A 27,892-nucleotide genomic window follows, 5' to 3' on the forward strand; every position below is an offset into this window, starting at 1 on the left:
GTTAAAGGCCATGTGATCTATTACAAAGCTATTGGGTTGGACATCTAGGTCTGTAATGTACTCAGAAGTCCTTTTTTACTTTTGAAAAAGTATTTGCATATATTAATTTAGTGTAATTTCGCTTAATTTACATTATAGCTAATTTATTTTGGCATCAATTGTGTGTTTTTTTTTTTTGCAGGCAGTGATATGGTAGAAACTGAACTTAGTGATATCTACATTGTGAACTCCCCGTACAAAGTTCTCTTCACCAAAACCTCCAAATTTTTTAAACCCGGAATGCCTATGGATCTAATGGTAAGACAATATATTGGAAGTTTATTGTATATTGAAAATTAATGTAGGTTTCAATCAGATAAAGGGAGCTGAAAAGCAAGCTACTCTGCTGTACAGTCTCTTTAGCTAAACCCTAGCGCCCTGGCAAGCCTTTTCCACGTATTACATTTTATTTGTTAATACATATTTATAGCTACAAATAAACAGAAACTGTTTACAAACTTTTAAACCCTAAAAAAAACCTCAAAATAAATTGACCCCAAACCATTAGGCTTCATTTCCATGGACGTTTTTACAGCCACTTTTTTTAGCCTTTTTTACAGCTTAAAAACGCCTGTCCATGTTTATTTATTTTTTATTTTTTTTATTTTTTATTTAATTTATTTTTTTGAGCTCGAGCTCAAAAACGCCTCGGTAGCGTTTTTGCGAGTTTTTGAGAGTTTTGGGGCGTTTTTGAGAATTTTTGAGCGTTTTTTAACGTCTGGCGTTTTTACAGCTCTAACGCTGGAGCTTCAGAACGCACTGGTCCTGGTTTTTTTTTGCAGCTTAAAAACAGCTCAGCCATCTACAGCTAAAAAAACGTCATGGTGGGCATGAGGCCATAGACTAACATGGAGAGCTGTTTTTAAGCTGCAAAAAAACGCTCAGAAAAGTGGCTGTAAAAACGTCCAAAAACGTCCATGGAAATGAAGCCTTATAGTGACCATTTAATATGGTGTCCAGGTTACTGTTGGCCTTTTTGTATCTTGTAATATTTTGACACATTTTAAATTGAAGTAGCAATGTTTTCATGTGATGGCATTTGTGATGGCATTATATAATTGCTGATGGTAAATATTAGAGATTGTTTGTGTAGAAAGATCTGTGATAAGACTGTTGTGTTTCATTATATCTATCATCTATTCTAGGTGTTTGTCACCAACCCAGATGGGTCTCCAGCCCACCGTGTGCCTGTGGTGGCAGAACCAGGGTCAGCGAGAGGAGTTACACTGAGTGACGGAACTGTCCGGCTGACCATCAATACCCGTGCAGATATAAGCTCGCTTCAAATAACGGTAACGATAATATTTTTTATACAATGGTTTGCATCTTGTTTAGTAGTTTCAGAACACAATACTGTAGACAATAGACATGTGCAGAACGAAAAATAAAAAATCATTTTGATTCGTTATTTAGATAAATTTGTTTAGTCAAATTAGTTGAATTTGTTTTCGGAATCTGTTTAGTTTATTTGTTTTCGAATTGAGTCGAAAAGTTTTCGAAACAATTTAGAATAGTTTTTGAATTCGAAAAGTTTTCGAATTCTAATCGTTTTCCAATTTCCATAAGAATAAAATACAAAATAAAGGAATAGAATAGAATAGAAATATATATATATATATATATATATATAATATTTTTTTATATTCTATTGCTTTATTTTCTATATTATTTTATTCTCATTGGAAAACTATTTGAATTTGAAAAATATTCAAACTATTCGAATTTCGTCTAAATACATTTATTCGTTATTTTCAGATTAGTTTAAATTCGGTACTATTTTATTTTGGAAGTTCAGATACATCAAAATTAACAACCACTGGGGATCTGTTTTGCAATTACCATCCTTTAGCAAAACCATTAAGTTGCTTACTGGGGTGCTTATACTATCGGGATTAAAAACGATTACACTTCAGATTGAACATAGTAGACCCAAACCACCTACCCAGACATTTTTCAGCCTTATTCATAGAGCACACGACCATCCTACTGCTTAAAGTGATACTAAAGCTTTGTTTAAAAAAAATAACAAACATATCATACTTACCTACACTGTTCAGCTCGTTTTGCACAGAGTGGCCCTGAATATTCTCTTTTGGGGTCCCTCAGCGGCTCTCGCGGCTCCTCGTGCATTAGGGGGTTACCTTGTGGGCGTGCTCCTGAGTCATACACTTGGTGTCCATAGACCCAGAGTGTAGGACTCGGCCCAGCACCCCGGGGCCCGTGTCATTGGATTTGATTGACAGCAGCCGGAGCCAATGGCTGCGCTGCTATCAATCTATTCAATCAAAGCCGGGACTCCATAGAGGAAAGGACGACGGGGATGCACCAATGAAAATTCGGGGCTCAGGTAAGTAAAACGGGGGGGGGGTGGCTGGGGGGCCGGACGCTGCAAGATGTTTTTTCACCTTAACCACTTCCCGCCCGCCCGGCGGGTTTTTGCGGCCACAATGTGGCTCTTAATTGCCTCTATATACGGCCTCCGGCCTCCAGCCACTGGGATGCCGATGCGCGTGTCTGGCGGCCACTATGTCTGCCAGGTACCCGCGATCGGCAGTGACAGAGCAGGGATGTGGAGCTTTGTGTGTAAACACAGAGCTCCACATCCTGTCAGGGAGAGGAGACTGATGCTGTGTCCCTTGTACATAGGGACACAGCATCGGTCACCTCCCCCAGTCAGTCCCCTCCCCCCACAGTAAGAATCACTCCCAGGATACACATTTAACCCCTTCCTCGCCCCCTAGTGTTAACCCCTTCCCTGCCAGTCACATTTATACAATAATCAGTGTATTTTTATAGCACTGTTCGCTGTATTAATGTGAATGGTCCCAAAAATGTGTCAAAAGCGTCCGATGTGTCCGCTATAATATCACAGTGCTGACAAAATTTACAGATCGCCGTATTACTAGTAAAAAATAAATAATAAAAAAAATGGCAGAATTCTATCCCCTATTTTGTAGCCACTATAACTTTTGCGCAAACCAATCACTATACGCTTATTGCGTTTTTTTTTTTTTACCAAAAATATGTAGAATACATATCGGCCTAAACTAAGAAAAAAAAATATTTTTTTTAAAAAATGGGATATTTATTATTGCAAAAAGTAAAAAATATTGTGTTTTTTTTCAAAATTGTCGCTCTTTTTTTGTTTATAGCGCAAAAAATAAAAACCGCAGAGGTGATCAAATACCACCAAAAGAAATCTCTATTTGTGGGAAAAAAGGACGTAAATTTTGTTTGGGAGGCACGTCGCACGACCGCGCAATTTTAATTTAAAGCGGCGCAGTGCTGAAAGCTGAAATTTTGCCTGGGCAGGAAGGGGGTATATGTGCCCAGTAAGAAAGTGGTTAATGCATAGGATGCATTAAGGTGAAAAACACAAAGGTTTACAACCCCTTTAAATCATATTGTTACTGCCAAGCCGGTGTTCTGGGACTACCGACTCATGAGGGAAGTAAAAGTGTAGACCAGTTGTTCTCAACCCGGTCCTCAAGTACCCCCAACAGGCCATGTTTTGGGATTTTCTCTTGGATAAAATAGCTGTACAAAATACCAAGCCATTGACACTGATTTAAAGCACCTGTGCAATTTTGTCACCAGGACAGAATCAGGACACCAAGGATATCCAGCATTTTTTCAACAGAAAATTATGAATTATTATTCAGGATTTATATAGTGTACATGTTCTCTTTTTTTCCCAACGGAAATTCAGTTCGTCTGAATGTAATTCCGATGAAGAAAAAAAACATATATGCTCAGAAACAATTAGACGCATGCTCGGAAGCATTGAACTTCATTTTTCTAGGCTCACCGTAGTGTTGTACGTCACCGTGTTTTTGACGGTCGGAATTTGGTCCATGTGTATGTAAGACAGCTTGAGCGGAATTCCGTCGGAAAAACCCGTCTGAGTTTATTCCGACGGAAAAAAACGGTCGTGTGGACACGGCATGACTTCACATGTCTTTGGAACAGGAGAAAAATCCTTCCAATTAGAGAAAAATCCTCTCAATGAGACATAGACTGCAAATAAAAAAAAAGTTTGGGCTATAGTAGTTTTTCCCTTTAATCTGTAGCTTTTTATTTTACTTGCAATACTTTTTTTTTATATATATATATTTGTGTCTTGTTGTTTCAATTGGAAGGTAAGAACAGATGATCCAAGATTACAGCCTACCCTACAAGCAAGTTCTTCCATGACAGCCACTTCATACAAACCACGTGGTGGAAATTATCTGCATCTCAGCATTGCTGGTGGAGAACTGAAAATTGGTGAAAATGCTGCTATCAACTTCATTATACGGAACAACGACCCATCAGTTCAGAACCAGATCACCCATTTTAATTACATAGTAAGGATCCTTTAAATATCAACTGTGTCATGTATAACATTTAAACTGCTATGATATGTACAGATGTGCATTCTTAAAGCACATGTAGACAAACCCTACTGGCAAAGAGTCATGTTTCATGTGATGGACATACATGCTAACTACAGTATGTGTAACTGTAACACTTCCAAGTATTTTCTTCCTCTCTCCAGAAGTACAGAGCCATCTTAGCTCAGGCATCATAAGGGGTTTGTCTATGCTTGCCGTAGTCTCTGAAAAGATGGCGAGACCTGTACAGAAAGGCCTAAAAGGCATTCAGAAGGCAATATTGCTGCCATTGTAATGACTGTGTTTTAGTTTTTGAATGGTGCAACTTTTTTTCACTTCAATGGGTCACGTTTGGCAGCTTTAATACCCCCAAATACGACAGGGAGTAAATTTTTTGCCAGTGTTCAAAAAAAAATTGTCAAACTGCCCCTGTGTGTACAGGGCTGTCAGGTCATCGTGCAACAGTTGCAGCAGTGGGTGGTTGGAGAGCTTTGAAAATGATCCTTAACCATTCTTTTTCAATGCAAGTACAAACTAGGTATGAGGGTCACCATCTACTTTCTGGACTGAGATACCGGCTTAGATATCACACAGATCAGCCCCTGCTGTAGTCTCCCACTTTGCCCCCCCCTTTTTTTTTAATAAAGGACCCAAGCTGTCTATTATCTTTTTTACATATTTTGAAAAAAAAATTGTGAAATGGTAAGGGTACAATGTATCTGGTATGGTCTGGTATGTATTTTTGGGGGGACCCCTGCACAATTTTTTTTTTATTTCGGCCCAGGGTTCCCCTTAAAATCCATACCAGGCCTGAAGGGCCTGGTATGGAATTTGGAGGGACCCCCACACAATTAAAAAAAAAAAATTGGGGTTACCCTTAAAATTCATACCAGACCCAAAGGGCCTGGTAATGGACTGGGGGGGGGCATGCCATTTTTTTCCCAATGAGTTTTATCTGTATTGCCGAGACCCGACAATTCATTACAACCGTAATAGAGTAGTTTTAAATTACTTTTTGTCCTTTAGAAATGTAATTTTGCTGCGGGACAATTCTAAACACTGGAAAAATGTGCCACTTTACAGGCATACTATACACACACCCCAGGCAAGAAATTTAAAGGAATATTTCACTTTTATTGTTTCACTTTAAGCATTATTAAAATCACTGCTCCCGAAAAAACTTTGTTTTTAAAAAAAAAATGTTTACATTGATACATGTCCCCTGGGGCAGGACCCGGGTCCCCAAACACTTTTTATGACAATAACTTGCATATAAGCCTTTGAAATTAGCACTTTTGGTTTTTCATGTTCGTGTCCCATAGACTTTAACGGTGTTCACATGTTCGAACAAATTTTTTGCCTGTTCGCAAGTTCTGGTGCGAACGGAACCGGGGGGTGTTCGGCTCATCCTTACTCACGACCAACAGTGAAGTCCAACTGGTACAGGAGAGAGCCTAAATGTGCCTTAGTAGCTGACATCACTATTGGAATAGTGGCTACCCTGGGTTTCAGGGATCCCAAGGTGCTCTACAAGTTTACTGTACTGTATGTACAGACACATTTAGGTAACAGCTTTTCAGTCTTGCTTGTTGCTTATCATCTTTTATCAACACAAAGGTCTTCTTTTAAATTCCTGTATCGATTATCCAAAACCATTTTAAAAATACAGGGTTACATGTTGCTGCATTTATTTTGTACAACAAAATGAATAGTTCAGTTTGGTCATGAACAGTTCAGTTTTTGGAGATTTTCACCAAGCTGTAGGTAGTTGTGCACCCAAGTCCACCCTCTTGTTGCTTCTCATTTATTTCAACACATAATTTATATTTCACAGAAAATAAGAAGTGGAGTGAAAGTCACTTGTGTGTTTGCATAAGACAATTTTAAGGAAGGAGGAGGGGGATAGATGTCAAAACTTTGGATGTGACATTGTACATATGGCATTCCACTGGATGATCCAGTATACTGATGTCCGTAACTGAATGTCAATTTTAGTGCTGACAAATCCAACACACAATTCACACAAAGTATTTCAGTAATAACATTAGTTTACCTCTCCACCTCTGACCAGCTCTTATAGCCAGCTTGTCATTAGAAAAAGTGCCATAGAAAGTGGCATGCATTTGCTGAAAGGCAAACTAGACAGTGGCACGGTTGCTGCTTCTCCTTAAAGAAAAGTTTCTTCAACTTATGAATTCATTGTCAAAAGACCAATGGTGGCATCATTTTTAGGCCAGCCCCAATAATCCAAGGGCTATCCAAGCTGGAATTCTTCCAAAAGCTTTTTTCCTTCATGTTTTGTAGTGCTAGCCCATAACAATGTTGGTTCTAAGCCTACTAATTTGTGATTTTGAATTTGGTTTCTAATTTGTGATTTTGAATTTGAACAAAAGGATACTTATGTATTTTTTTTTCATCCTACAGATACTAAACAAAGGTAGAATAATGAAAACCGGAAGACAACAGAGATTACAAGGCCAATCCTTTGTGACTTTGCTGCTACCAATAACACCAGAGTTCATTCCATCTTTCCGCATATTGGCCTATTATGTGGTCACAACTGGAGCAGGCCGTGAAGTCGTGGCTGACTCTGTCTGGGTAGATGTAGCAGATACCTGCATGGGAACGGTAAGAATGTCTTAGGAAGCAATTAGAGATCATATTGGTTTGGCACTGCCATTTGTGATATCAGCAGATCATCAAATCATTCTAGCAACATGGAAATCATAAATTATAAAATTATTTTTCTGCTTTGAACATTCAGCGTTTTGTTTTTCATCAGGGACTCAAAACGCACATATTTTAAGCATTAACAATTTATTCATTGTGTTGCCAATATATATTTGCCTAAGTTTGCCTTGGGAGTGGCTCTTCCTGGGGGCACTCACTAAAAAATTGCATGTACAATAAGTGGTCAATCCTCTCTCTGGTGTTCTCAAAAAGAGGTTGTTCCTCAGAGTGTGGTGAACAGCCTAAAAAGGTAATCCCAACTCGTTTCACCCTTCAGTGGGTGATGTTGGTCCGTGTGGGTTTGGTATAAAACCTCAAGTGCACTAAGTGTTAAACCATATCCAATACCATGACTGAATATAAACAGCATGTGCTAAATACCAAAGCAAAAACATATATATATATATATATATATATATATATATATATATATATATATATATATATATTGTGATTGCCCTGAACCTCAAACGCCTATGGGCGATATTAGATAATTGTGTCCTGTGTATCAGTCCCCAAAAAAGGGGGAAATATAGGTCCCAAATAATAACCAAAAAATGGTAAAAAAACACAAACAAATTGATATTGCGTAGATGTAAGTTCAGCTGCAGTATCCAAAATTCATATCGTAAATAGAAATGTGGAGATATAAATTTCACTAGATCTTCTGATAAAGTGACATTTGTGATTGTCCTCGATGTCCTATGAAGACTTTATCTTCAAGTGTACAGATCAAGGTGACTTGTGTGCTCCCCCTTTGATACCCCACTCACCAGATCTAGGAACCCCTGCAGGGGTAGTAGGCATGGTGTTTCTTTGTATATTGGATTAGGGTTGGTCATAATAACCACCATTGTGCTAATCTGTAAATCTAAAAAACTGTTACAGCCATAGCGACAGATTCTGCAGTGGCAGCAGTAAGAACTACCTGAATTTGTCACAGGCATCATTGACATTATGATGAGATAATTAATGTTATTCACTTTACCTGTCATTCATGGTAATGTTATACATGATCAGTGTATATCATAACTGCCAGTTATAACAATACATCCCTATATGCAATTTACGGGACTTTTAAAATGGTGTAATATACTGTATAGACTAGAGCAAGTTACAATAATTGATTACAGTCTTTGTGCTCACATGGCAGGTTTAGTCATATACAGCCACCATTTTAGACTATACATGAGCTACTCATTATAAAATTCAAACTTTTTGTAACATAAAACTTGGTTGTAAACCTTTACATATATCCAGTGAAGTGAATGGCCTCTGGTGATACACAGAGATGAAACAATTTATCCAAAATAAGGTGTACCTGTTTATCTGCAGCATCCTCTTCTCTACATCTGTTCAAAGTGCAGAATTTACACAGGATCTCTCAGTTCTGAAAAGCAGGGGGCAGGGGACTGAGATTACATCAGTGAGGAGAGCTCTAAAAGCTGATTGGAAGGAAGAAAGGGACCCCCCTCCCCCATACAGCACACAGGAACAGAGCTGGGACTTTTTAAGTCTGGAAATATTGGTTTAATTAAAATTCATATATGCAATTTCACTTTATTACACTTCAACATCATGTATGCATCACCTGTGGAGACAGTAGACAACCATGCTATCATACATTATATAGTTGGTCCACCTTTGCCACTACCAGGAAGCTAGTTCAAAGAAAAGCCATGTAGCCAGAAAGTAGTTGAAAGAGGCTGTTGGAGATCAGCAGCACTGAGAAGCAAATAAGCGTGTAAAAAAAGTGCAAATAGTATTTTATTTTAAGAAAACATTACATTTCCTAATGATGTGCTTTAGCGACTAAAAGTAATATATTTAGGGTTTACAGTATATCTATTTTAACTTATTATTGATTGTGTGATAACAGGGTGCTTTTGTTAAATTTATTGCAATACGAATAAAACTTGGTCTGTCTAACAGCTGACAATTTCGGGCGAAAGGGATCGGGACAATGCAATTCAACATCCTGGAGGTTCTATGAAACTTAGACTGAAAGCTGACCACAAGGCCAGTGTGGGCCTGGTAGCCGTGGATAAAGGAGTTTACGTGTTAAATAGCAAATATAAGATATCCCAGACCAAGGTAAGCTGATTAATGTTAGTAGGCAAATGCATTTGTTATGATAAACAAAATATAATTTAGAGATTGTGAGGATTATTGTGAGGATTATAATTGAGATCTGAGATCTTTATCCAACTATAATGGTGGTTATGATGATGATAAGGAATCAAATTGCTGGTGGTAGATGTAATGACGCTGATATCAATTATTAAGGGTGATGATAAGGAAGAGAAAATTGTCGAAGACAAATTATGGTTTATTTTGAAACTAGTGATGACGCCAATAAAGACTTTGGGGCTAGTGTATTTTCTAGGGAAAGGCAGCCAAAATACATGGCTCACTGATTGATGGTTCTAATGAAGGGTTTGATGGGGCAGTGATGAGGATGAGCGTGATAATGATGGTAGGGATGATAAGAAGTTTGATAGGTACAATGATGATAATGAAGACAGTGATGCTGCTGGTAAGGCTGATGGAGTGTTTGATGGCTGGTGGTGATGATGCAGAAGATTATAAATATGAAGGTCGATGAACAGCTGGTAATGAGGTTAAAGTACTGTATTTCTAAAGGCAATACATTGTTTTCCATTTTGGATAGAGTAAGGGAGGATTATAACCCCCATTGAGGAAATTTCCCTTAACTTCCTTTTCTATAGTCAAAACAGGAAGTGAGAGGAAATACCTCCTAAGTGACGGAATCCTGGGTGTCACCTGAGAATTGGTGTCCCATTGAAAGACTTCCCTCTATTAGTCTTCTGATGTCAATCCAAAACATTTTCTTTTACTTTCACTTTCGAAGATAACAGTAAATGTTAACGGGGGCACCAACAGGTTTTCTTTTTTTTCTTGATTTGAACTTTATTTTATTTAGGAAATATTTCAGCATACAATACAACATTTGTTTACATTTAAAAATCTTATAAACATCCTATATTTGTTAAACCTAACCAAACTTCAACCCCCCCCCCCCCAGATCTGCTATTTTCGTCATCTTAACTTATCTCGGGCCCATCCGATTCTGACATGCCTACTGCATATTTCTCTGTTTGCTTAAACTCACTCCATTTCTTTCAAATTACTCTGTGTCTTTCCTCCATTCCCTGCTCCCTACTGCACAAGTACTCCATCTCACATGTATAATCCACTCTCTGTATCAATGTTTTATAGATGGCTTCTCTACTTGAAGCCATTCTTTTGGGATCAGGGCCTTTGTAGCATTGAGCAGAGGAGGGACCAATGTTTCTTTATATTGTTTTTTGTTTTTTTTATCTCGTGAAACAACACGTTCCAAGCGTTTCGAGGGATCCTTTCCCCGGTTATTTCCTCGATGTAATCTAGGATACTATGCCAATACTCCTTTATTTTTGGGCACTCCCACCAAATGTGTATTGTTGTTCCCCTTTGTCCACACTCCCTCCAACACTGGGGAGACCTGTTTGGCTGAAATTGATTGATTCTCTCCAGGGTCAGGTGCCACCTTGCCAAACACCTATAGTTAGCTTCTATCGAGGTAATATCCGATGCATAGTCATGTACTGCTCCTATCATTTGTCTTTCATCTAGCTTTATTGCAAGGTCTTGTTCCCATTTTCCTATAAGGGTAGGGCCCCGCTTCTCTCTAAATCTGTTAATATATCGTACATTTGAGAAATTCCATGTTTTATAGGCGTTTTGATATTGCAAAGCTTTTTGATTGGGTTCAGTGTCTTCTCCTCCCATTCGCTTACCGACTGCCACCCGTGCATTGTGATTAATTCTGCTCTTGTCCTTATTTTTCCTTGGGTCGTTATGTCTTTTAGTTGTGCTTCCCATATATACCTTCCCATCCGTGTCCCATTACCTGGAGTAAAAAAACTTGTTCCTGCCAACGCGATTAATGGGGAATTATATTCCCATTTTTCCCATCTATATATTTTATCCCATACTTTAAATACAATGTTTGTTAAATCATGTGTTTCAGAACTGTGCACTCTATATTTCGATGGAATCCAAATACCTTTCCCTAATAGTGTTGTGTACAATGTGTTTTCCATTTTTACCCATCTATTATTTGTATTTATATTTGTCCATTCCAATAGCCTTGCCATTATTACTACAGTGTAATATCTTTTGATATTGGGGACCGCCAACCCACCTTTATTTTATAATTTTCTAGACAGGAGCACATTACTTACTCTGGCATTTTATATTCTGCCATAACCTTAAAAAAACATTGAGGTATCTATATCGGGAGCATTTGGAATTTATATAACATTTTTGGTAGAATCACCATTTTTAATAAATGTATCCTTCCTGTCCAAGAGATAGGTCTCCTCGATAGGTTTTTTATATCTATTTTCACTTCATTCAGTAATGGAATGTAGTTGGCACCAGATATTTTTTCCAGAGTAGGGGTTAATTTAATTCCCAAATAAGTCAGTGCTTCTGTGTCCTAGGAAAATGGAAATTCCTGTTGTAACGCTATAGCCTCTTTCTTCTCTGTTCCTAAATTTAGTATTACAGTTTTTGTAGGATTTATCTTAAAGTTCGTAACCTCACCATAGTATTTTATTTATTTTATCACATTTGGCAATGACAACCTTGGCTTGGTAATGTATAGAAGCATGTCGTCCGCATAGGCAGCGACCATGTGTTCTTCTCCCACTCTAACCCCTCCTATATCAACATTTTTCCTTATTTTTTCCAACAATGGCTCTAATGCTATTACATACAGGTATGGTGAGAGCTGGCAACCTTGTCTTGGTCCATCGAACATCTCAACGGCAGACGACATACTTCCATTCACCTTCACCCTGGCCATCGGATGTTTATATAAGTTTTTGATCCATCGTATACATTTTGGGCCCTTTCCTATGCTACGTATTGTCTCCATCATATACCCCCAGTCTACTCTTTCCCAGCAAGACTGGGAAATGATTCTTCTGTGTCCTACACATTAGTAGCATTGTTCTTATGCTATTATCCCTACCCTCCCTTCCTGGGACAAAGCGTACTTGATCCACATTTGTTAAATCTGGCATCAAATTCTTTAACCTTGCCGCTAAAACTTTTGAATATAATTTTACATCTGGGTTTAATAACGCAATAGGACGATAAATTGGGTATAATTGTGATGTCGGCTAAGAGAGATAATTTTCTGATTTCCAAATTTTCCCCTATTTTATTAAAATAGGTGCAAAGTGCTGGTACTAAATTTTTTATAATATTTTATCGTGAAGCCGTCCGGCCCTGGGTTTTCCCCCCCTGATATTTTTTTAGGGCGTTGTTAATTTATTCTTCTATTATTGGCCTCTCTAGGAATTCTATATTCTCTGCTGTTATTTTTGGTAAATTCACTTCTGCTAAGTATTGTTGTATTTTAAGTTTCCTATATTGTCCCTCCTGTAGTGTTTCTTTATTCCTAATTGCATATAACGAGCTGTAATATTTCTCAAAAATCCTTGCAATATCAGTCGTTTTGTAATTCAATTCACCTTTTTCATTTTTTATCTTTTCTATATAATTTGACGTTTTTTTTTTCTTTTGAAATCTTTGCTAGGTATCTTCCGGGCTTATTTCCCCATCTATATCTTTCCTTTGCCACATTACTAAAAACTTTTCTAGTTTCTTCCTCCAGCAGTTCCCTTAGTTGAGCTCTTTTTATTACCACTCTCTGATGTGTTTCCCTATCTAATTGTGTTTTGTGCTGCTGTTCCAGTTCGTATAGTTCCCTTATTATCCGCTTCATGTTTGTTTCCCTTTCTTTTTTTTCCCCTACTCCTATTGAGATACATTTTCCTCTTATATATGCCTTATGGGCTTCTCAGATTGTGGCCATTGTGACATCTGGTGTGTCATTTATGCTGAATTTTTTTTCAATTTCAGTTATTAGATTTTTACCCACTTCTTCATCCTCTACAAGGTCATCATTTAACTTCCATGTTCCTTTCCTGTTTTCCTTATCCTTAAATCTAATTTTTACGGTTACCGGGGCATGGTCTGAAATTGTTGTTATTTCTATTGACGTTTCTACCACATACTCTAAAATTGCATTATCAACCAAAATATAATCCAGTCTTGTGTACGTGTCATGCACCGATGAATGAAATGTGAAATCTTTCTTACTTGGATGAACTATTTGCCATATATCTAGCAACTGCTGGGTATGCATTTTTTTAATCAATTTCAGTTGTTTACTCTCTCTCATCAGTGCACCAGATGTACTGTCGAGATCGTGGTCCATTGAAAAGTCCCCTGCCACAATCAGCTTTCCTGGTTTAAACTCCGCTAGGGTGCTTATTAGGACAATACACATTTGCTAATGTGTACCTAATTCCCTGTAGGGTCCTTTTCAGGAACAAAATACGGCCGTCTGGGTCTACTCCTCTGTCTTCCAACACAAAGCTTATATTTTTCCCTATGCCAATAGCAACTCCCTTTGCCCTTTTTATTTGGGGAATCCCCATAATACCAGGTTAGGATAGCCTGTGAGTACATTCTTATGTTTGAATCAAGTGATAGGTGAGTTTACTGTAAAAAAAACTCTCCACAGCGTACCTTTCCAATTCCCTTAGGCACCATGGGCCAGATTCACAGCAGAGATACGACAGAGTATCTCAGATACTCCGTCGTATCTCTCAGAGTATCTATGCGACTGATTCATAGAATCAGTTACGCATAGATAGCCCTTAGATCCGACAGGTGTAATTGTTTTACACTGTCGGATCTTAGGATGCAATACCGTGGCCGCCGCTGGGTGGAGTTTGCGTCGTATTCCAGCGTCGGGTATGCAAATTAGCAGTTACGGCGATCCACAACGGTTTTTCGCGGTCGGTACGCCGTCGCTAGTCTAGTTTTCCGTCGCAATTTTAGTCGTCGTTTTACCTGCCCTAACTTTACACAGCCCACGTATGTGCTGTATAAAGTATGGCTGTCGTTCCCGCGTCTAAATTAAAAAAAAAAATCTTGCGTAAGACGTCCGGGAATACGAAAGTACGCTACACACGTCGCCGTTCGAAAAAATGACGTCACTTTGCGCAAAGCACGGCGGGAATTTCAAAACGGAGCATGCGCAGTAGGTCCGGCGCGGGAGCGCGCCTAATTTAAATGGCACATGCCCCTTTAAATTACGCCGGAGGCCGCCGGCGTAAGTTTTCATGCAAGTGCTTGGTGAATCAGGCACTTGCGATGAAAACTTGCGGTGGTGTATCATATCTACGATATGTTACGTCGCTGCAGTTCTATGTGAATCTGGCCCCATATGTCTTTTTTTCAGGGTATTCAATCCTCCAACTTCAGTCATTTGTTTTGTTTTCTTTTGGCTTACCAACTTTAACAAACAGAGCATCATATTCATTTATAGACAAAAATACACAGATCTTTCCTACCTCCCTGTTTAGGGTGGAGAATTCGATAACGATGGGTTTAATGAAATTCTGATGATGGTCCTTATAAAAAGGCTACCAAGGGTGGTTAGGGGAGTATGATGATGAGGATGTGGATGTTAATGCTACTGATGATAACGATGGTTACACAGACTGTCAATGGTGATGAAAAACATTGTGATGATAATAATGGCAAAAACTATAGCTTTAAGAATGAGAAAACTATTGATGATAATGATGATGATGGAAACCATACTAATGATAAAATATTCAGAGCAATAGTGACAGACTTGTTGATAATGATTTTGATTTTGTTAATGCACACCCTGATGTTGATAAAAACACATTTTGTCTCTTCTGTTTTAGGTATGGGATTCAGTGGAGAAATATGATACTGGCTGCACTGCAGGAGGTGGTGCCGATGCTTTAGGAGTTTTTTATGATGCCGGATTGGCATTAGGCAACAGTTTCCATGGTTCCACCTCTCAGAGATCAGGTAAAGATAATGCATCATTTGATTATTTTCAAACTGCAACATACCCTTGCTCTGATACAAGCTAGTAGCTTAAAGTGGAACTTCACTGCATCTGAGCACTAAACCAAAAACGTTTTTTAACCAAAAACGTATTTTTTAATATGCAAAGCAAAATCCTCCATCCATCCATGTCTCCATGCTTTATTTTGCTAAGAAATCACCCACCTAGCATTTCTGGTTGTGGCCAACTTGAATAAGGGCAGATGTTTCATGTAGCATTTACTTCCTGGAATCTATCTGCCCTTAGCTCAGGCGTTCAGGTAGGAGGGTGTCCTTAGCTGGGTAAGCTCCTCCTCCTCTTCTAAAGACTCATAGGATGAATTACATAATTTGCCTATGCATGGAAAACAGAAAGTAACTGAAGACATGTTAAAAAAAAAAGTTTAAAACAAGTAAATATTAGCTAATTTCCTATCTATTTATTAATGTTAGCAGCATAAGGATTGAAAATATTCAGTGTTAATCAAGAGAGTAAAGTTTATGCGATTCCCAGCCACTTCTGAGCAAAAACTCTATGTAATAGGTTACCTAAACTAAGGAGAATTACTTGTCGAAATAACACTGTCTAAAGCCTTCTGACTTGAATGTCTTGTACACAAGATCAGTTTTTCCGACAGGAAAACCGCGTATTTCTTTTCAGCAGGAAAACGGCTCAAAATTGTCTTGCATACACACGGTCACTCAAATCTTGGCTGAAATTCCGACCGTCAAGAATGCGGTGACGTACAACACATTGCACGTCGAACGTTGCATACAGACGAACACGATTCGTGATAGGATTTTTTGCTGTCATGAAAATTGAGATCCTGTTCTCAATCTTTTCCTGGCAGGAAAACTGACAGAAAAAGTGTGATGGAACATACACACAGTTGGTTTTCCTGCAATACACTGTGGGGCAGATCCACGTACCTTTGCGCCGGGCGCAGCGTATCTAAGATACGCTACACCGCCGTAACTTATATATTTTTTTTCGAATCCTGAAAGAATTTGCGCCGTAAGTTACAGCGGCGTAGTGTATCTCTGGCGGCGTAAGGACACGGAATTCAGATGGAAGTAATGGGGGCGTGTTTTATGTAAATACGTCGTGACCCGACATAAACAAGGTTTTTTTGTACTGCGCATGCACCGTCCATGGGGGTATCCCAGTGCGCATGCTCGAAATTAAACCGAAACCAGCCAATGCTTGCGACGGAGACGTCATTCTACGCAAATTCCTATTCGCAAACGACTTATGCAAACGGCGTAAAAATTTCAAAATTATCTGTGGGAACGACGGCCATAATTAACATTGAGTACACCTCAGAATAGCAGCTTTAACTATACGCCATAAAAAGCCGACCGCAAACGCCGTAAAAACAATGCGCCGGCCGGACGTACGTTCATGGATCGCCGTAACTAGCTAATTTGCATACTCGACGCGGAATTCAACGGAAACGCCACCTAGCGACCGCCGAAAAATTGCAGCTTAGATCCGACGGCGTACTAAGACGTACGCCTGTCGGATCTAGTTGTATCTTGTTTTGTGGATACCAAAACAAAGATACGACGCGCAATATTTGAAATTACGCGGCGTATCAAGAGATACGCCGGCGTAATATCTTTGTGGATCTGCCCCTGTATGTGTAAAGTGCAGTTATACTTTAAAGTGGAATGAAACCCACTAATTTACTGTTTCCCAAAACAGCTACGATCAATGCATACCCTGGTGATAACCGTTGGAACTGCCAGTGTTCTTATTTCAGCTCCCAACCAATCTTTCAAGCCCTCGAGTGGCTGGTGTCATAGTTGATCACTTGTGCAGCACCATGACAACTGCAGATCCAAATAGAGGATACGATGGCACCATCGTCAGCTGTATAAGATAGGAGGATTAAAAAATTTCAGGGATGGCATATTTTAAGTAGGGTTGTCCTGATACCACTTTTTTAAGACTGATACCAATTACCGATACTTTTTTTTTTTATGTCATGTGTAAGTATTTTTTTTACATTTTTTCAATTTTAATGTTTCACAATTTTTTGTTGTTTTTTACAATGCTTCCTTGGGGGTGGGGGATGGATTTGTCAATGTGTTTTTTATTTTAATATGTATTATTTTTTACAATTAATTATTTTTATTATTTATTGCTATTTTTTTTCTTAGCCCTGTTGGGGGAATTTGGTGAGATATCAGGGGTCTTAACAGACCTCTGACATATCCCCTTTAAGACAGAGAAAGGGACTAAGGAAACAGATTCCGCCGTCCCTTTCTCGGCTTCACTGGAAATGAATGGACAGGAGACAGAGGCTCCTCTCCATTCATAAACTGAAGCATCATAAACACAGGTTACGATGTTTTAGTCATATGAATGAACAGAGTCAGTGATCACTGACTCTGTTCATTCGGAAAAGGTAGGAGCCAGATTTAGCAGCTCCTACCTCCGCTCTCCATCCTGACAGAGGGGGAGAGCAGCGGCATGGAGAATGGACACAGAGCACGGAGGGGGGAGAGCAACGGCACAGAGAATGGACACAGAGCATGGAGGGGGGATATCAGCGGCACAGAGAATGGACACAGGGCATGGAGGGGGAGAGCAGCGGCACGGAGAATGGACATAGCGCATGGAGGGGGGAGAGCAGTGGCACAGAGAATGGACACAGGGCATGGAGGGGGGAGAGCAGCGGCACAGAGAATGGACACAGGGCACGGAGGGGGGAGAGAAGCGGCACGGAGAATGGACACATGGCACGGAGGGGGAGAGCAGCGGCACAGAGAATGGACACAGGGCACAGAGGGGGGAGAGCAGCGGCACAGAGAATGGACACAGGGCATGGAGGGGGAGAGCAGCGGCACGGAGAATGGACACAGGGCACAGAGGGGGGAGAGCAGCGGCACAAAGAATGGACACAGGGCACGGAGGGGGGAGAGCAGCGGCATGGAGAATGGACACAGGGCACGGAGGGGGGAGAGCAGTGGCACAAAGAATGGACACAGGACACAGAGGGGGGAAAGCAGAACAGCAGCGGCACGGAGGGGGAACTCAGGAGCATGGAGGGAGAGAGCAGAACGGCAGCGGCATGGAGGGGGGACACAGGAGCTTGGAGGGAGAGAGCAGAACAGATGGGGGAACTGGAGGAGGATACAGGGAAAGTGAGGTATCGGTAAAGTATCGGAGCATTTTCCCCAAGTACAAGTACTCAGGGAAATGCTTGGTATCGGTCCCGATACCGATACTAGTATCGGAATCGGAACAACCCTAATTTTTTATATTGGTCAAGCTTGGACCAATATTACTATACCATACCTGTAGGATACCTCTGGCAGCTGTAAATCACTGTAGTAGACATTGCTATTCCAGTGACCTCCAAGGATTGGGGTCCTGTGCTGATGGGTAGTGTTGCTCACGAATATTCGCATTGCGAATATTCGACTCGAATATAGCATATTCGAGAAATCGCGCTATATTTCGAATTTCGCGGTGAATATTCGCAAATTCCGAATATTCGCATTTTTTCAATTTGATTTTTAAAACAGATCACATCCTATCGACGTCTAAAAGCATTGCTGGTATGATTAGAGACCCTGGGCCGAGTAGCTAAGCTGAGGCGATCCTTTTATGTTGCCAAATTGAAAAAAAAAAATTGCGATTTTTCGCTATTGCGAATGCGAAAATGATTGCGAATTTTCGATAACTGTGGTAGGAGAACTCTGATTGTCTCTGATGCAAAAGGGGGGGGGCTTTGTGTATGTTTCTGTTATGAATATTTGTATGTTTGATATTATTTTTTTTTGTAAGAAGGAAAAAATTGCGCATACCTTAAAAAAAGGGGAGAATACAGCAGCAACTCAAAAATGTTATACAACATAATTTAATACAAGACAGAAAATGGAGTCGCTCTACAAGAATAAAAAATATGTCTAGTGACAAGACATGTGGGCAAATTATAAAATAAGCAAGCGCAAATAACTTGTGAAATACACAGTGAAACAAATATATAAAGAAATATAGTCCCAATAATAGAAAAATAATCTTTCATAAAAATGTCTTTGATAAGTGAAGTGAAAAAAAGTCCAAAGCATGCAGCATGAACGTGTTCAATCTTCAAGGTGTTTGATTGACAAACGGCTGTGACAGATGGATAGAGTAAAGAATCACCACCAATGCAAAACACTTTTTATTTTCTATTGTAAAATATCAAGAATATTCTGAGCCAATCAGAGTGCTCCTTCTGCATTTGCCGAATATTCACAATTATTTTGTATTGTAAAATATCAAGAATATTCTGAGCCAATCAGAGTGCTCCTTCCGCATTTGCCGAATATTCGCAATTATTTTGTATTGTAAAATATCACGAATATTCTGAGCCAATCAGAGTGCTCCTACAGCATTTGTCGAATATTCGCAATTATTTTGTATTGTAAAATATCACGAATATTCTGAGCCAATCAGAGTGCTCCTACAGCATTTGTCGAAATTGCGCAGTAAATATCGCATTCGCATGTTGTGATATTTCGATAAAATATCACGAATATTCTGAGCCAATCAGAGCGCTCCTCCAGCATTTCTCGAAATTGCGCAATAAATATCGCATTCGCATGTTGCGATATTTCGATAAAATATCACGAATATTCTGAGCCAATCAGAGTGCTCCTACCGCAGTTATCAAAAAAATCGCAATTATTTTCGCATTCGCAATAGCGAAAAATCGCAATCATTTAATTTCGATAAAATATCACGAATATTCGAATTTAGCGAATATATCTCGAATATTCGAATATATATTCGAGATATATCGCGAAATCGAATATGGCATATTCTGCTCAACACTACTGATGGGCTGCCCTGCTGCATAGTGAACACAGGAGGTTGGCAGATTGGGACAGCACTATTCAGGAAATACTTTGGAGGAGCGGGTCAGGGCGGTGACATCACAATGCAGCAGGGCAGCCACTCTGCATGGGACCCAAAGATGCTAGTGGGGATCACTGGAATAGTGGTGTCTACTACAGTGATTTCCAGCTTCTATTTTTTACCCACAAATAGAGCTTTCTTTTTGTCCTATTTGATCAACTCTGTGGTTTTTATTTTTTGCTCTATAAACAAAAAAGTGCGACAATTTTGAAAAAAACAAAACAATATGTTTTACTTTTTTGCTATAATACATATCCAAAAAAAAAAGTAAAACAAATTTCTTCATAAATTTAGGCTAATTTAAATTTACAAGCTACCTACGTGTATTTAAATGAGTGGAGACAGAAATTAGGGGTCCTCTAGCCATCATTTGTGCAACCATTGTATCAGAGTGTTACAGCTAGCAGGGATACTGGCAACAAAGAGATTCGCGGAGTGATACAATATATGATATAGAATCTTTCTTAGAAAGAGACACCTGTGTCCTACAATTTTTTTGGAGTATAATTTAAACATTTATACCTATTTTTCTTTTCCTCAACAGAACCTTTGTGCCAAGTAAGATTAAATCGCAGACGACGTGACACAGCATTATTAATTCAAACAAAAAACTCTAAAGGTAAAACTTGGTTTTCGGTTAGGTTTATTTTAATTGCTTCTTGAAGGCTTGTATATTTTTAAACTGATGTTCTGTATAATTAAAAACATGACAAAAGATTACCAAAGCACTATGAGTTAGCTAAATGGCACAGCAGAGGGTCTGTGCTTTGCAGCTACCTTTGTTTGATTGAAACTTCAGATTGGGCCCACCAATAAGGGATGTTTGGCTGTTGAGGTGACCCTTTTAGTTCTGTATTAGGGATTGTGTTGACCGGGAAATTCAAGTTGCTTTCAGGTGCATTCAATTTGAAGTCAGAGAAACATCTGGTATCATTTAGAGGTCATTGCCAGGTGCACTTTCAGTTTCCTCCTTCCAGGCACTGTGGGCCAGATTCACAGAGCAGATACGACGGCGTATCTCCTGATACGCCGTCGTATCTCCTGATACGCCGTCGTATCTGTTGTTCTATCTATGCGACTGATTCATAGAATCAGTTACGCATAGATAGCCATAAGATCTGACAGGTGTAATTGTTTTACACTGTCGGATCTTAAGATGGAATACCTCGGCCGTCGATGGGGGGAGTTTGCGTCGTAAACCAGCGTCGGGTATGCAAATTAGGAGTTACGGCGATTCCCGACGGTTTTTCGCGTTCGCTACGTCTCCGCTAGTCTAGTTTCCCGTCGCAAAGTTAGTCGTTTTTTTTTGGTGCCTTAACTTTACACAGCAATTGTATTGTTGTATAAAGTATGGCCGTCGTTCCCGCGTCGAAATTTTAAAAATAAAGTCGTTTGCGTAAGCCGTCCGGGAATACGGAATTACGCTACGCGCGTGGCTGTTCGAAAAAATTACGTCACGGCGCGCAAAGCACGGCGGGAGTTCGGAAACGGAGCATGCGCGGTAGGTCCGGCGCGGGAGCGCGCCTAATTTAAATGGCACACGCCCATTTAAATTGGCCCGCCTTGCGCTGGAGGCCGCCGGCGTAGGTTTTCATCGCAAGTGCTTGGTGAATCAGGCACTTGCGATGAAAAATTGCGGCGGTGTAACGTATCTACGATACGTTACGCCGCCGCTCATCTACGTGAATCTGGCCCCAAGCTTCTTAGAGCTGTTTCCCACTGACTTGTATAGAGAGAAAAGCAGATCTAAAAGCCTATTAGCACAGGATCGGGATAGTCAACCCTGTTTTTGCCCTCCCCTTGGAGCACCCCAACCTTATTTTTGGTACACATACAGTGTAATGGTGAACCTGCTTACAAAACAGAAAATTACATTAACAATCTCATTAGGGTTTTTCTGGTTATTTATTGTAAAATCAGCAGGCTAGCGGCTGGTCCTTGACTTTATGCCTGGAGGTTAGAGACCTGGCTATTGTTTTTCACAGGGGTACCTGAAGCACAAAACTAGCTGAGCAGAGTTACAAATATATAGCCCCCCACAGTTAGAATCACTCCCTAGGACACACTTAACCTCTTCATCGCCCCCTAGTGTTTAACCCCTTCCCTGCCAGTGTAATTTACACAGTAATCAGTGCATTTTTATAGCACTGATCGCTGTATAAATGAAAATGGTCCCAAAATAGTGTCAAAAGTGTACGATGTGTCCGCCATAATGTTGCAGTCACGGTAAAAATCGCTGATCGCCGTCATTACTAATAAAAATAAAAATTTCTAATAAAAATGCCATAAAACTATTCCCTATTTTGTAGACATTCTGGCCCAGATTCTCGTAGGGCGGCGTAAATGTAAGCGGGCGTAGCGTATCGTAGTTGCGCTACGCCGCCGCAACTTAGAGAGGCAAGTGCTGTATTCACAAAGCACTTGCGTCCAAAGTTACGTCGGCGTAGCGTAAATGTGCCGGCGTAAGCGCACCTAAATCAAATGAGGAACAGGGGGGCGTGTTTTATGTAAACTAATCATGACCCCACGTAAATGACGCTTTTTCGAATGGCGCATGCACGCACATGCTCAGTATCACATCGAATTTTCAAATTAATTTACGGCCGCTCAATGCCTAGTCGACGTGAACGTAACTTACGTCCAGCCCCATTCACGGACGACTTACGAAAACGAAGTAAAATACGACACTGTTCGTACGTTTCTGACGTCTATACCTAATATGACTTACCCCTGCTTTATGAGGGGTAACTTTACGCCGGCGTATGTCTGACGTAAACGACGTATCTTGATACGCCGGGCGCACGTACGTTCGTGAATCGGCGTATCTAGCTAATTAGCATATTCGATGCGGAAATATATGGAAGCGCCACCTAGCGGCCAGCGTAAATATGCACCCTAAGATACGACGGCGTAGGAGACTTACACCGCTCGTATCTAGGCAACTGTGAGGCGTATCTGATTCTATGAATCAGGCGCCGAGTTGCGATGGGCCGCACTCAGATTTACGACAGCGTATCTGGAGATACGCCGGCGTAACTCCTTTGAGAATCCGGGCCAATAACTTTTGCACAAACCAATCTAACCAATCGCTTATTGCGATTTAAAAAAAAAAAAAGTAGAAGAATATATATCGGCCTAAACTGAGAAAAAACCCAGACAACAGGCAAAGACGAAAAAGGTCAGTATGAAAAAAAGCAAAACCTGCTGCTTGGGGGGTTCTTCAGGGACAATGAAGGGGGGTTAATTGGCGATCAGAGGCTAAGTCGAAATTTAGGCTCTTAGAATATGTTCTGGCTGTTTTTTGTTCAAACCATTAACAAAGTTCGGATCAATTAACACAGGAGATATTAAAATGGTTGCTGTAACATCTTTTTCCTGTCTATTTTTGCAGCATTGGACTATGAAGGTCTTGAGAAGACGTGCTGTGATGATGGCATGAGAACCTTACCCATGAAGATAAGCTGTGAGCGGCGTTCTAGAAATATTGTAGATGGACAAAAGTGCATTAACGCCTTCCTGGACTGCTGTAGGCACATCGAGAAGATAAGGGAATCCGAGAATGTAAAAAACGATCTCGAAAGAAGTAAGATCACAGTATACAGAGAAATAAACACTAACTTCTATTGCCATAGGCTCTGTTTATAAAACATTTGTTGGATGAATATCACACACATTTGTGCAGGCTGGAACAAATTTCCCCATATTTTCTGTTATTGATCAGAGCCTATGATCATCAGCTCCACCTAGCTGCCAAAATGCGGTATAATTTGTCATTGGAGTAATCCAGAAAACTGTTCCACATTTTGGCCTCTGGGTGGAGCAGGCAATCATCGGAATAAATCTATTACAAATAATTTGGAGAAAATTCAACCAGCCTGTATGAATGTGTGTGACATTCATCCACAGAACAATTAAAAAGAAGCCCAATTAAAGTCTTTTTTTTTTATTGTATTGCTGTATGTTATCATTTTTAACTGATTTTGCGTTTTCATTTTCTTGAAATAAATTTCAGGTGTTGGTGATCTCCTGCTAAAACAATTTATCTGGAGTCAGTGGTGAAAATGCCCCTTACATTGGGAGTCAGTAGGAAGAATGCAATTTTTACAGTGGTGGTCAAAATGCCACCCTTACGGACAGTTAAAAAGATGATTGGATCATGCTGTTGGTTTTACCACATAGCATTGGCCCTGGAACTATGCAGGCACCATCAGATGGAAGGGCAATCAGCAACAGAAAAGGAACCCCTGGCAACCTTTAGAGAAATGCTATGGTTCCACAGAATTTTGGTTGAGAATGGCTGCTTTCTTACCAGATATCTCTGGTCCTGTTTGTAACAGCCATGACCTGAACTGGACATCCTGGCTTCTCTTTCTTGAAGGCTGGATTTGCCATTAGGTACTATAGCTGACAGAGTTAGGCCCTGTACACGCGATCGGACAAAACCGATGAAAACGGACTGAAGTTCAGTTTCATTGGACCAAACCGATCGTGTGTGGGCCCCATCGGTCCGTTATCCTTCGGTCAAAAAATTTAGAACTTGCTTTAAAATTGAACCGATGGACGCCTAAGGCCGCGTACACACGGTCGGTCCAAACCGATGAAAACGGCCTGAAATCCAGTTTCATCGGTCCAAACCGACCTTGTGTACGGCCCATCGGTCTGTTGTCCTTCAGACAAAAATGATAGAACTTGCTTTAAAATCGAACCGATGGACGGCTGACCATCAGTCAAAACTGATGGTTAGTACACAAAAGCATCGGTTCAAAACCCGCGCATGCTCAGAATCAAGTCGATGCATGCTTGGAAGCATTGAACTTTGTTTTTTTCAGCACGTCATGTGTTTTACGTCACCGAGTTCTGACCCGATCAGGTTTTGAACTGATGGTGTGTACGCACATCAGACCATCGGTCTGCTTCAGCGGTGAACCGATGAAAACGGTCCGTCGGACCATTCTCATTGGATAGATCGACCGTGTGTACGCGGCCTTACCAATCGGTCAAAACCGACGGTTAGTATGCCAAAGCATCGGTTCAAAACCCGTGCATGCTCAGAATCAAGTCGACGCATGCTTGGAAGCATTGAACTTCATTTTTATCAGCACGTTGTTGTGTTTTACCTCACCGCGTTGGACTCAATCGGTTTTTTAACTGTGTGTAGGCACATCAGACCATCAACCATCAATCAGCTTCATCGGTTAACCGATGAGAACGGTCCTTCGGACCGTTCTCATCGGATGGACTGACCGTGGGTACGCGGCCTAATAGGTGGCTTCTCTGGGTACACATAATATCAATACTGCTATGATCAGTAAAAATACAATCAACTGATATTAACTATGTCAGCCTTTCTCTAACAGGGTTCTGTGAAACACTAGGGTTCCTTCAGAGGTTGCCAGTGATTCCTTGAGCAATGAGCAATATCTGCCTCTGAGATGAGTAAGGCCCATTTAGATGGGCAGTTAAGGGAGGAGAGAGGAGGGAACGGTAAAAATGTTAACATCTGTCCCCCCAAATATATTGTGGCTTACCAATCATATGCGTTGACTGCATTTTTTTGTCTTTCTACTCGTAATTACAGCCATACAGCGTTCACTAAAGTACAGGGGTAGTGACACCAGTATGTTGGTGATGCTGGTCCTAGTAGACTTTCCTTAGATATTTCTGGAGCTTGCGCCAGACAGTAGGGTTTTCCATTCCTATAATAAATAACTGATAAAAATAGCTGTGAAATCTTTATTTTTTTTCAGGTGATGCGGATCTTGATTACATTGATGATGCTGACATAATCTCCAGGTCGGAATTTGTAGAGAGCTTTTTGTGGAAAGTAGAAACAATGAATGAAGCACCAGATGCTAATGGGTGAGTGAAGGTCCTTGGGATATATTCTGCTCGGGTCACACTGCATGCCAATGTGGCTCACAGCAGGGGTCCTGTGTGTCCTGGTTCACCATTTCAGGTCCGATTTCAGCCTGAATATTGGACTGAATTCGGACCTGAAACGGACCAAAAGATGCACAGGGCTCCTGTGCAAATTCGCACCAGAGCGGCATCGGAGATATGTGAACCGGTTTCATAGAAAACGGGTCACAATCTCCTGCTATTGTGAATTGGATGTGGGGATTCCTCATCCAATTCGCAATAGTGTGAACCCAGCTTTTAATAAGTCTGGTATATCAAATGGTTGTAAATACTTAGTAAAACATTGACTTATGTTTGCATTTAACATGTTAGCAAGGAAAAAGGTTAAAGTAAACCCTAACAATTAACTTTTCTTATTTGCTTAAAAGCCTTTTCTTTGACAGTATCTCTTTGAGAACAGATCATTAAAAACATCACCCAATGTGGTGCACTGGATGTCAGGAATAGGTCCTAGGACAGCAGGTATATTTCCCCACTACTGGGTTGTGGTCCCTTTAAGGCGAAGGTTTGGAGACCTTGTTGAGCACTCAGGGTGTAATGTCCTGGATCACCTGCTGGTGGCACTATGGTTCCCCGGGTGGAGGGTTGTAATTCCAGTGTCCCCCAGTGGGTGGACAACAGGCACTAAAGTGGGAGTACCTAAATACCTTCCGGCAGCCAGTATCACAAGGAAATTGATTACTGTGGTTTTCTGCATGCTGGGAGACACCCACTGGTGGACACTGGAATTAGAACCCTCCTCCCAGAGAACTACAGTGCCACCAGAAGGTAATAGAGGTCATGGCACAGGGGTTCTAACCCGTGCAAGATGAGGGGTTCCGGGATAGTCTAGTTGGAGACAACTGATTTTCAGTACTTTCTGGATTGGTAAGTCCTCATAGGAAAGAACCTTCAAAGATGGGTTACCCCATCTGCAGTCCAGAAAAAGAACAGGAATCAGCCAACCAGAAACCTATACCGGCCACCACCATTCTGGTGCTATGACAAAATTACAACATGCCCCACAAGTCTCCTATCCTCTTCCTATACCTTAATTCCCCAAACACATGCACTTCTAATCATAGTCATATCCACACTGTTACCAAGAGGGTGGGCAGGTGGGTCAGATTGCTTGCCTCTCTGTTTGTTACTCCTCAAGGTCTCCCTAAGTTATGACCACCTCCTCACTGCTCCTTAATATCCTTAAATTATTCCCCACCCATTTTTAACCCCTTTGCTACCTTCCAGCCCACCCTGTCATGTGCCTTTTTTGCCCTGCTTGTGCTCACTGTTATCAGCTGTCAGTGTTACAAGTGCTGCCCAAGTCTCATTGTGCACTACAGAACCACTTTCTATGAAGAAGAGAGGAGAGAAAGGTGTAAGGCCTCGTACACACGATAGGTTAACCAGAGGACAACGGTCTGATGGACCGTTTTCATTGGTCAAAACCGATCGTGTGTGGGCCCCATAGGTTATTTAACCATCGGTTAAAAAAAGCCAACTTGCTTTAAATTTAACCTATGTATTCCTAACTGATAGGTCAAAACCGATCATTAGTAGGCACAACCATCGGTTAAAAATCTATGCATGCTCAGAATCAAGTCGACGCATGCTTGGAAGCATTAAACTTCGTTTTTTTCAGCACGTCGTTGTGTTTTACATCACCGCGTTCTGACACGATTGTTTTTTTAACCGATGGTGTGTAGGCGTGATGGACCATCAGTCAGCTTCATCGGTTAACTTAAGACAACGGTCCTTCAGACCATTCTCATCGGATGGACTGATCGTGTGTACGAGGCTTTATGTAGTCTTAAAACACCTAACCTTCGATGGGTGACAACTCTACTCCCCTATATATACAATATGGTGAGTGAGTGCTGTCACCATGGGGCAGGATGATTATTAGTGTCAGGATCACAAGAAAAAAAAAGTGCTGATATGCTGCATTCAGCTTCTTCTAAAGTTTTATCCTATCAGGAATCCCCAGGGA

General features: G+C 40.6%; 1 protein-coding gene across 1 annotated transcript in view; it reads left to right on the forward strand.

Moving 5' to 3' along the window:
- The window catches only part of LOC120933438 (venom factor-like), a 153,653-nt gene that overhangs the window by 51,839 nt on the left and 73,922 nt on the right, over nt 1-27,892 (forward strand). The window contains exons 10-18 of the mRNA XM_040346655.1: nt 182-297; nt 1,185-1,331; nt 4,179-4,385; nt 6,837-7,040; nt 9,075-9,236; nt 14,945-15,074; nt 20,549-20,623; nt 23,396-23,587; nt 25,752-25,863. Of these exons, the coding sequence (XP_040202589.1) occupies nt 182-297; nt 1,185-1,331; nt 4,179-4,385; nt 6,837-7,040; nt 9,075-9,236; nt 14,945-15,074; nt 20,549-20,623; nt 23,396-23,587; nt 25,752-25,863 (1,345 nt within the window). The remainder of the gene's footprint in view (nt 1-181; nt 298-1,184; nt 1,332-4,178; nt 4,386-6,836; nt 7,041-9,074; nt 9,237-14,944; nt 15,075-20,548; nt 20,624-23,395; nt 23,588-25,751; nt 25,864-27,892) is intronic.

This window comes from Rana temporaria, chromosome 3, assembly GCF_905171775.1.
Source record: "Rana temporaria chromosome 3, aRanTem1.1, whole genome shotgun sequence".
NCBI lineage: Eukaryota > Metazoa > Chordata > Amphibia > Anura > Ranidae > Rana > Rana temporaria.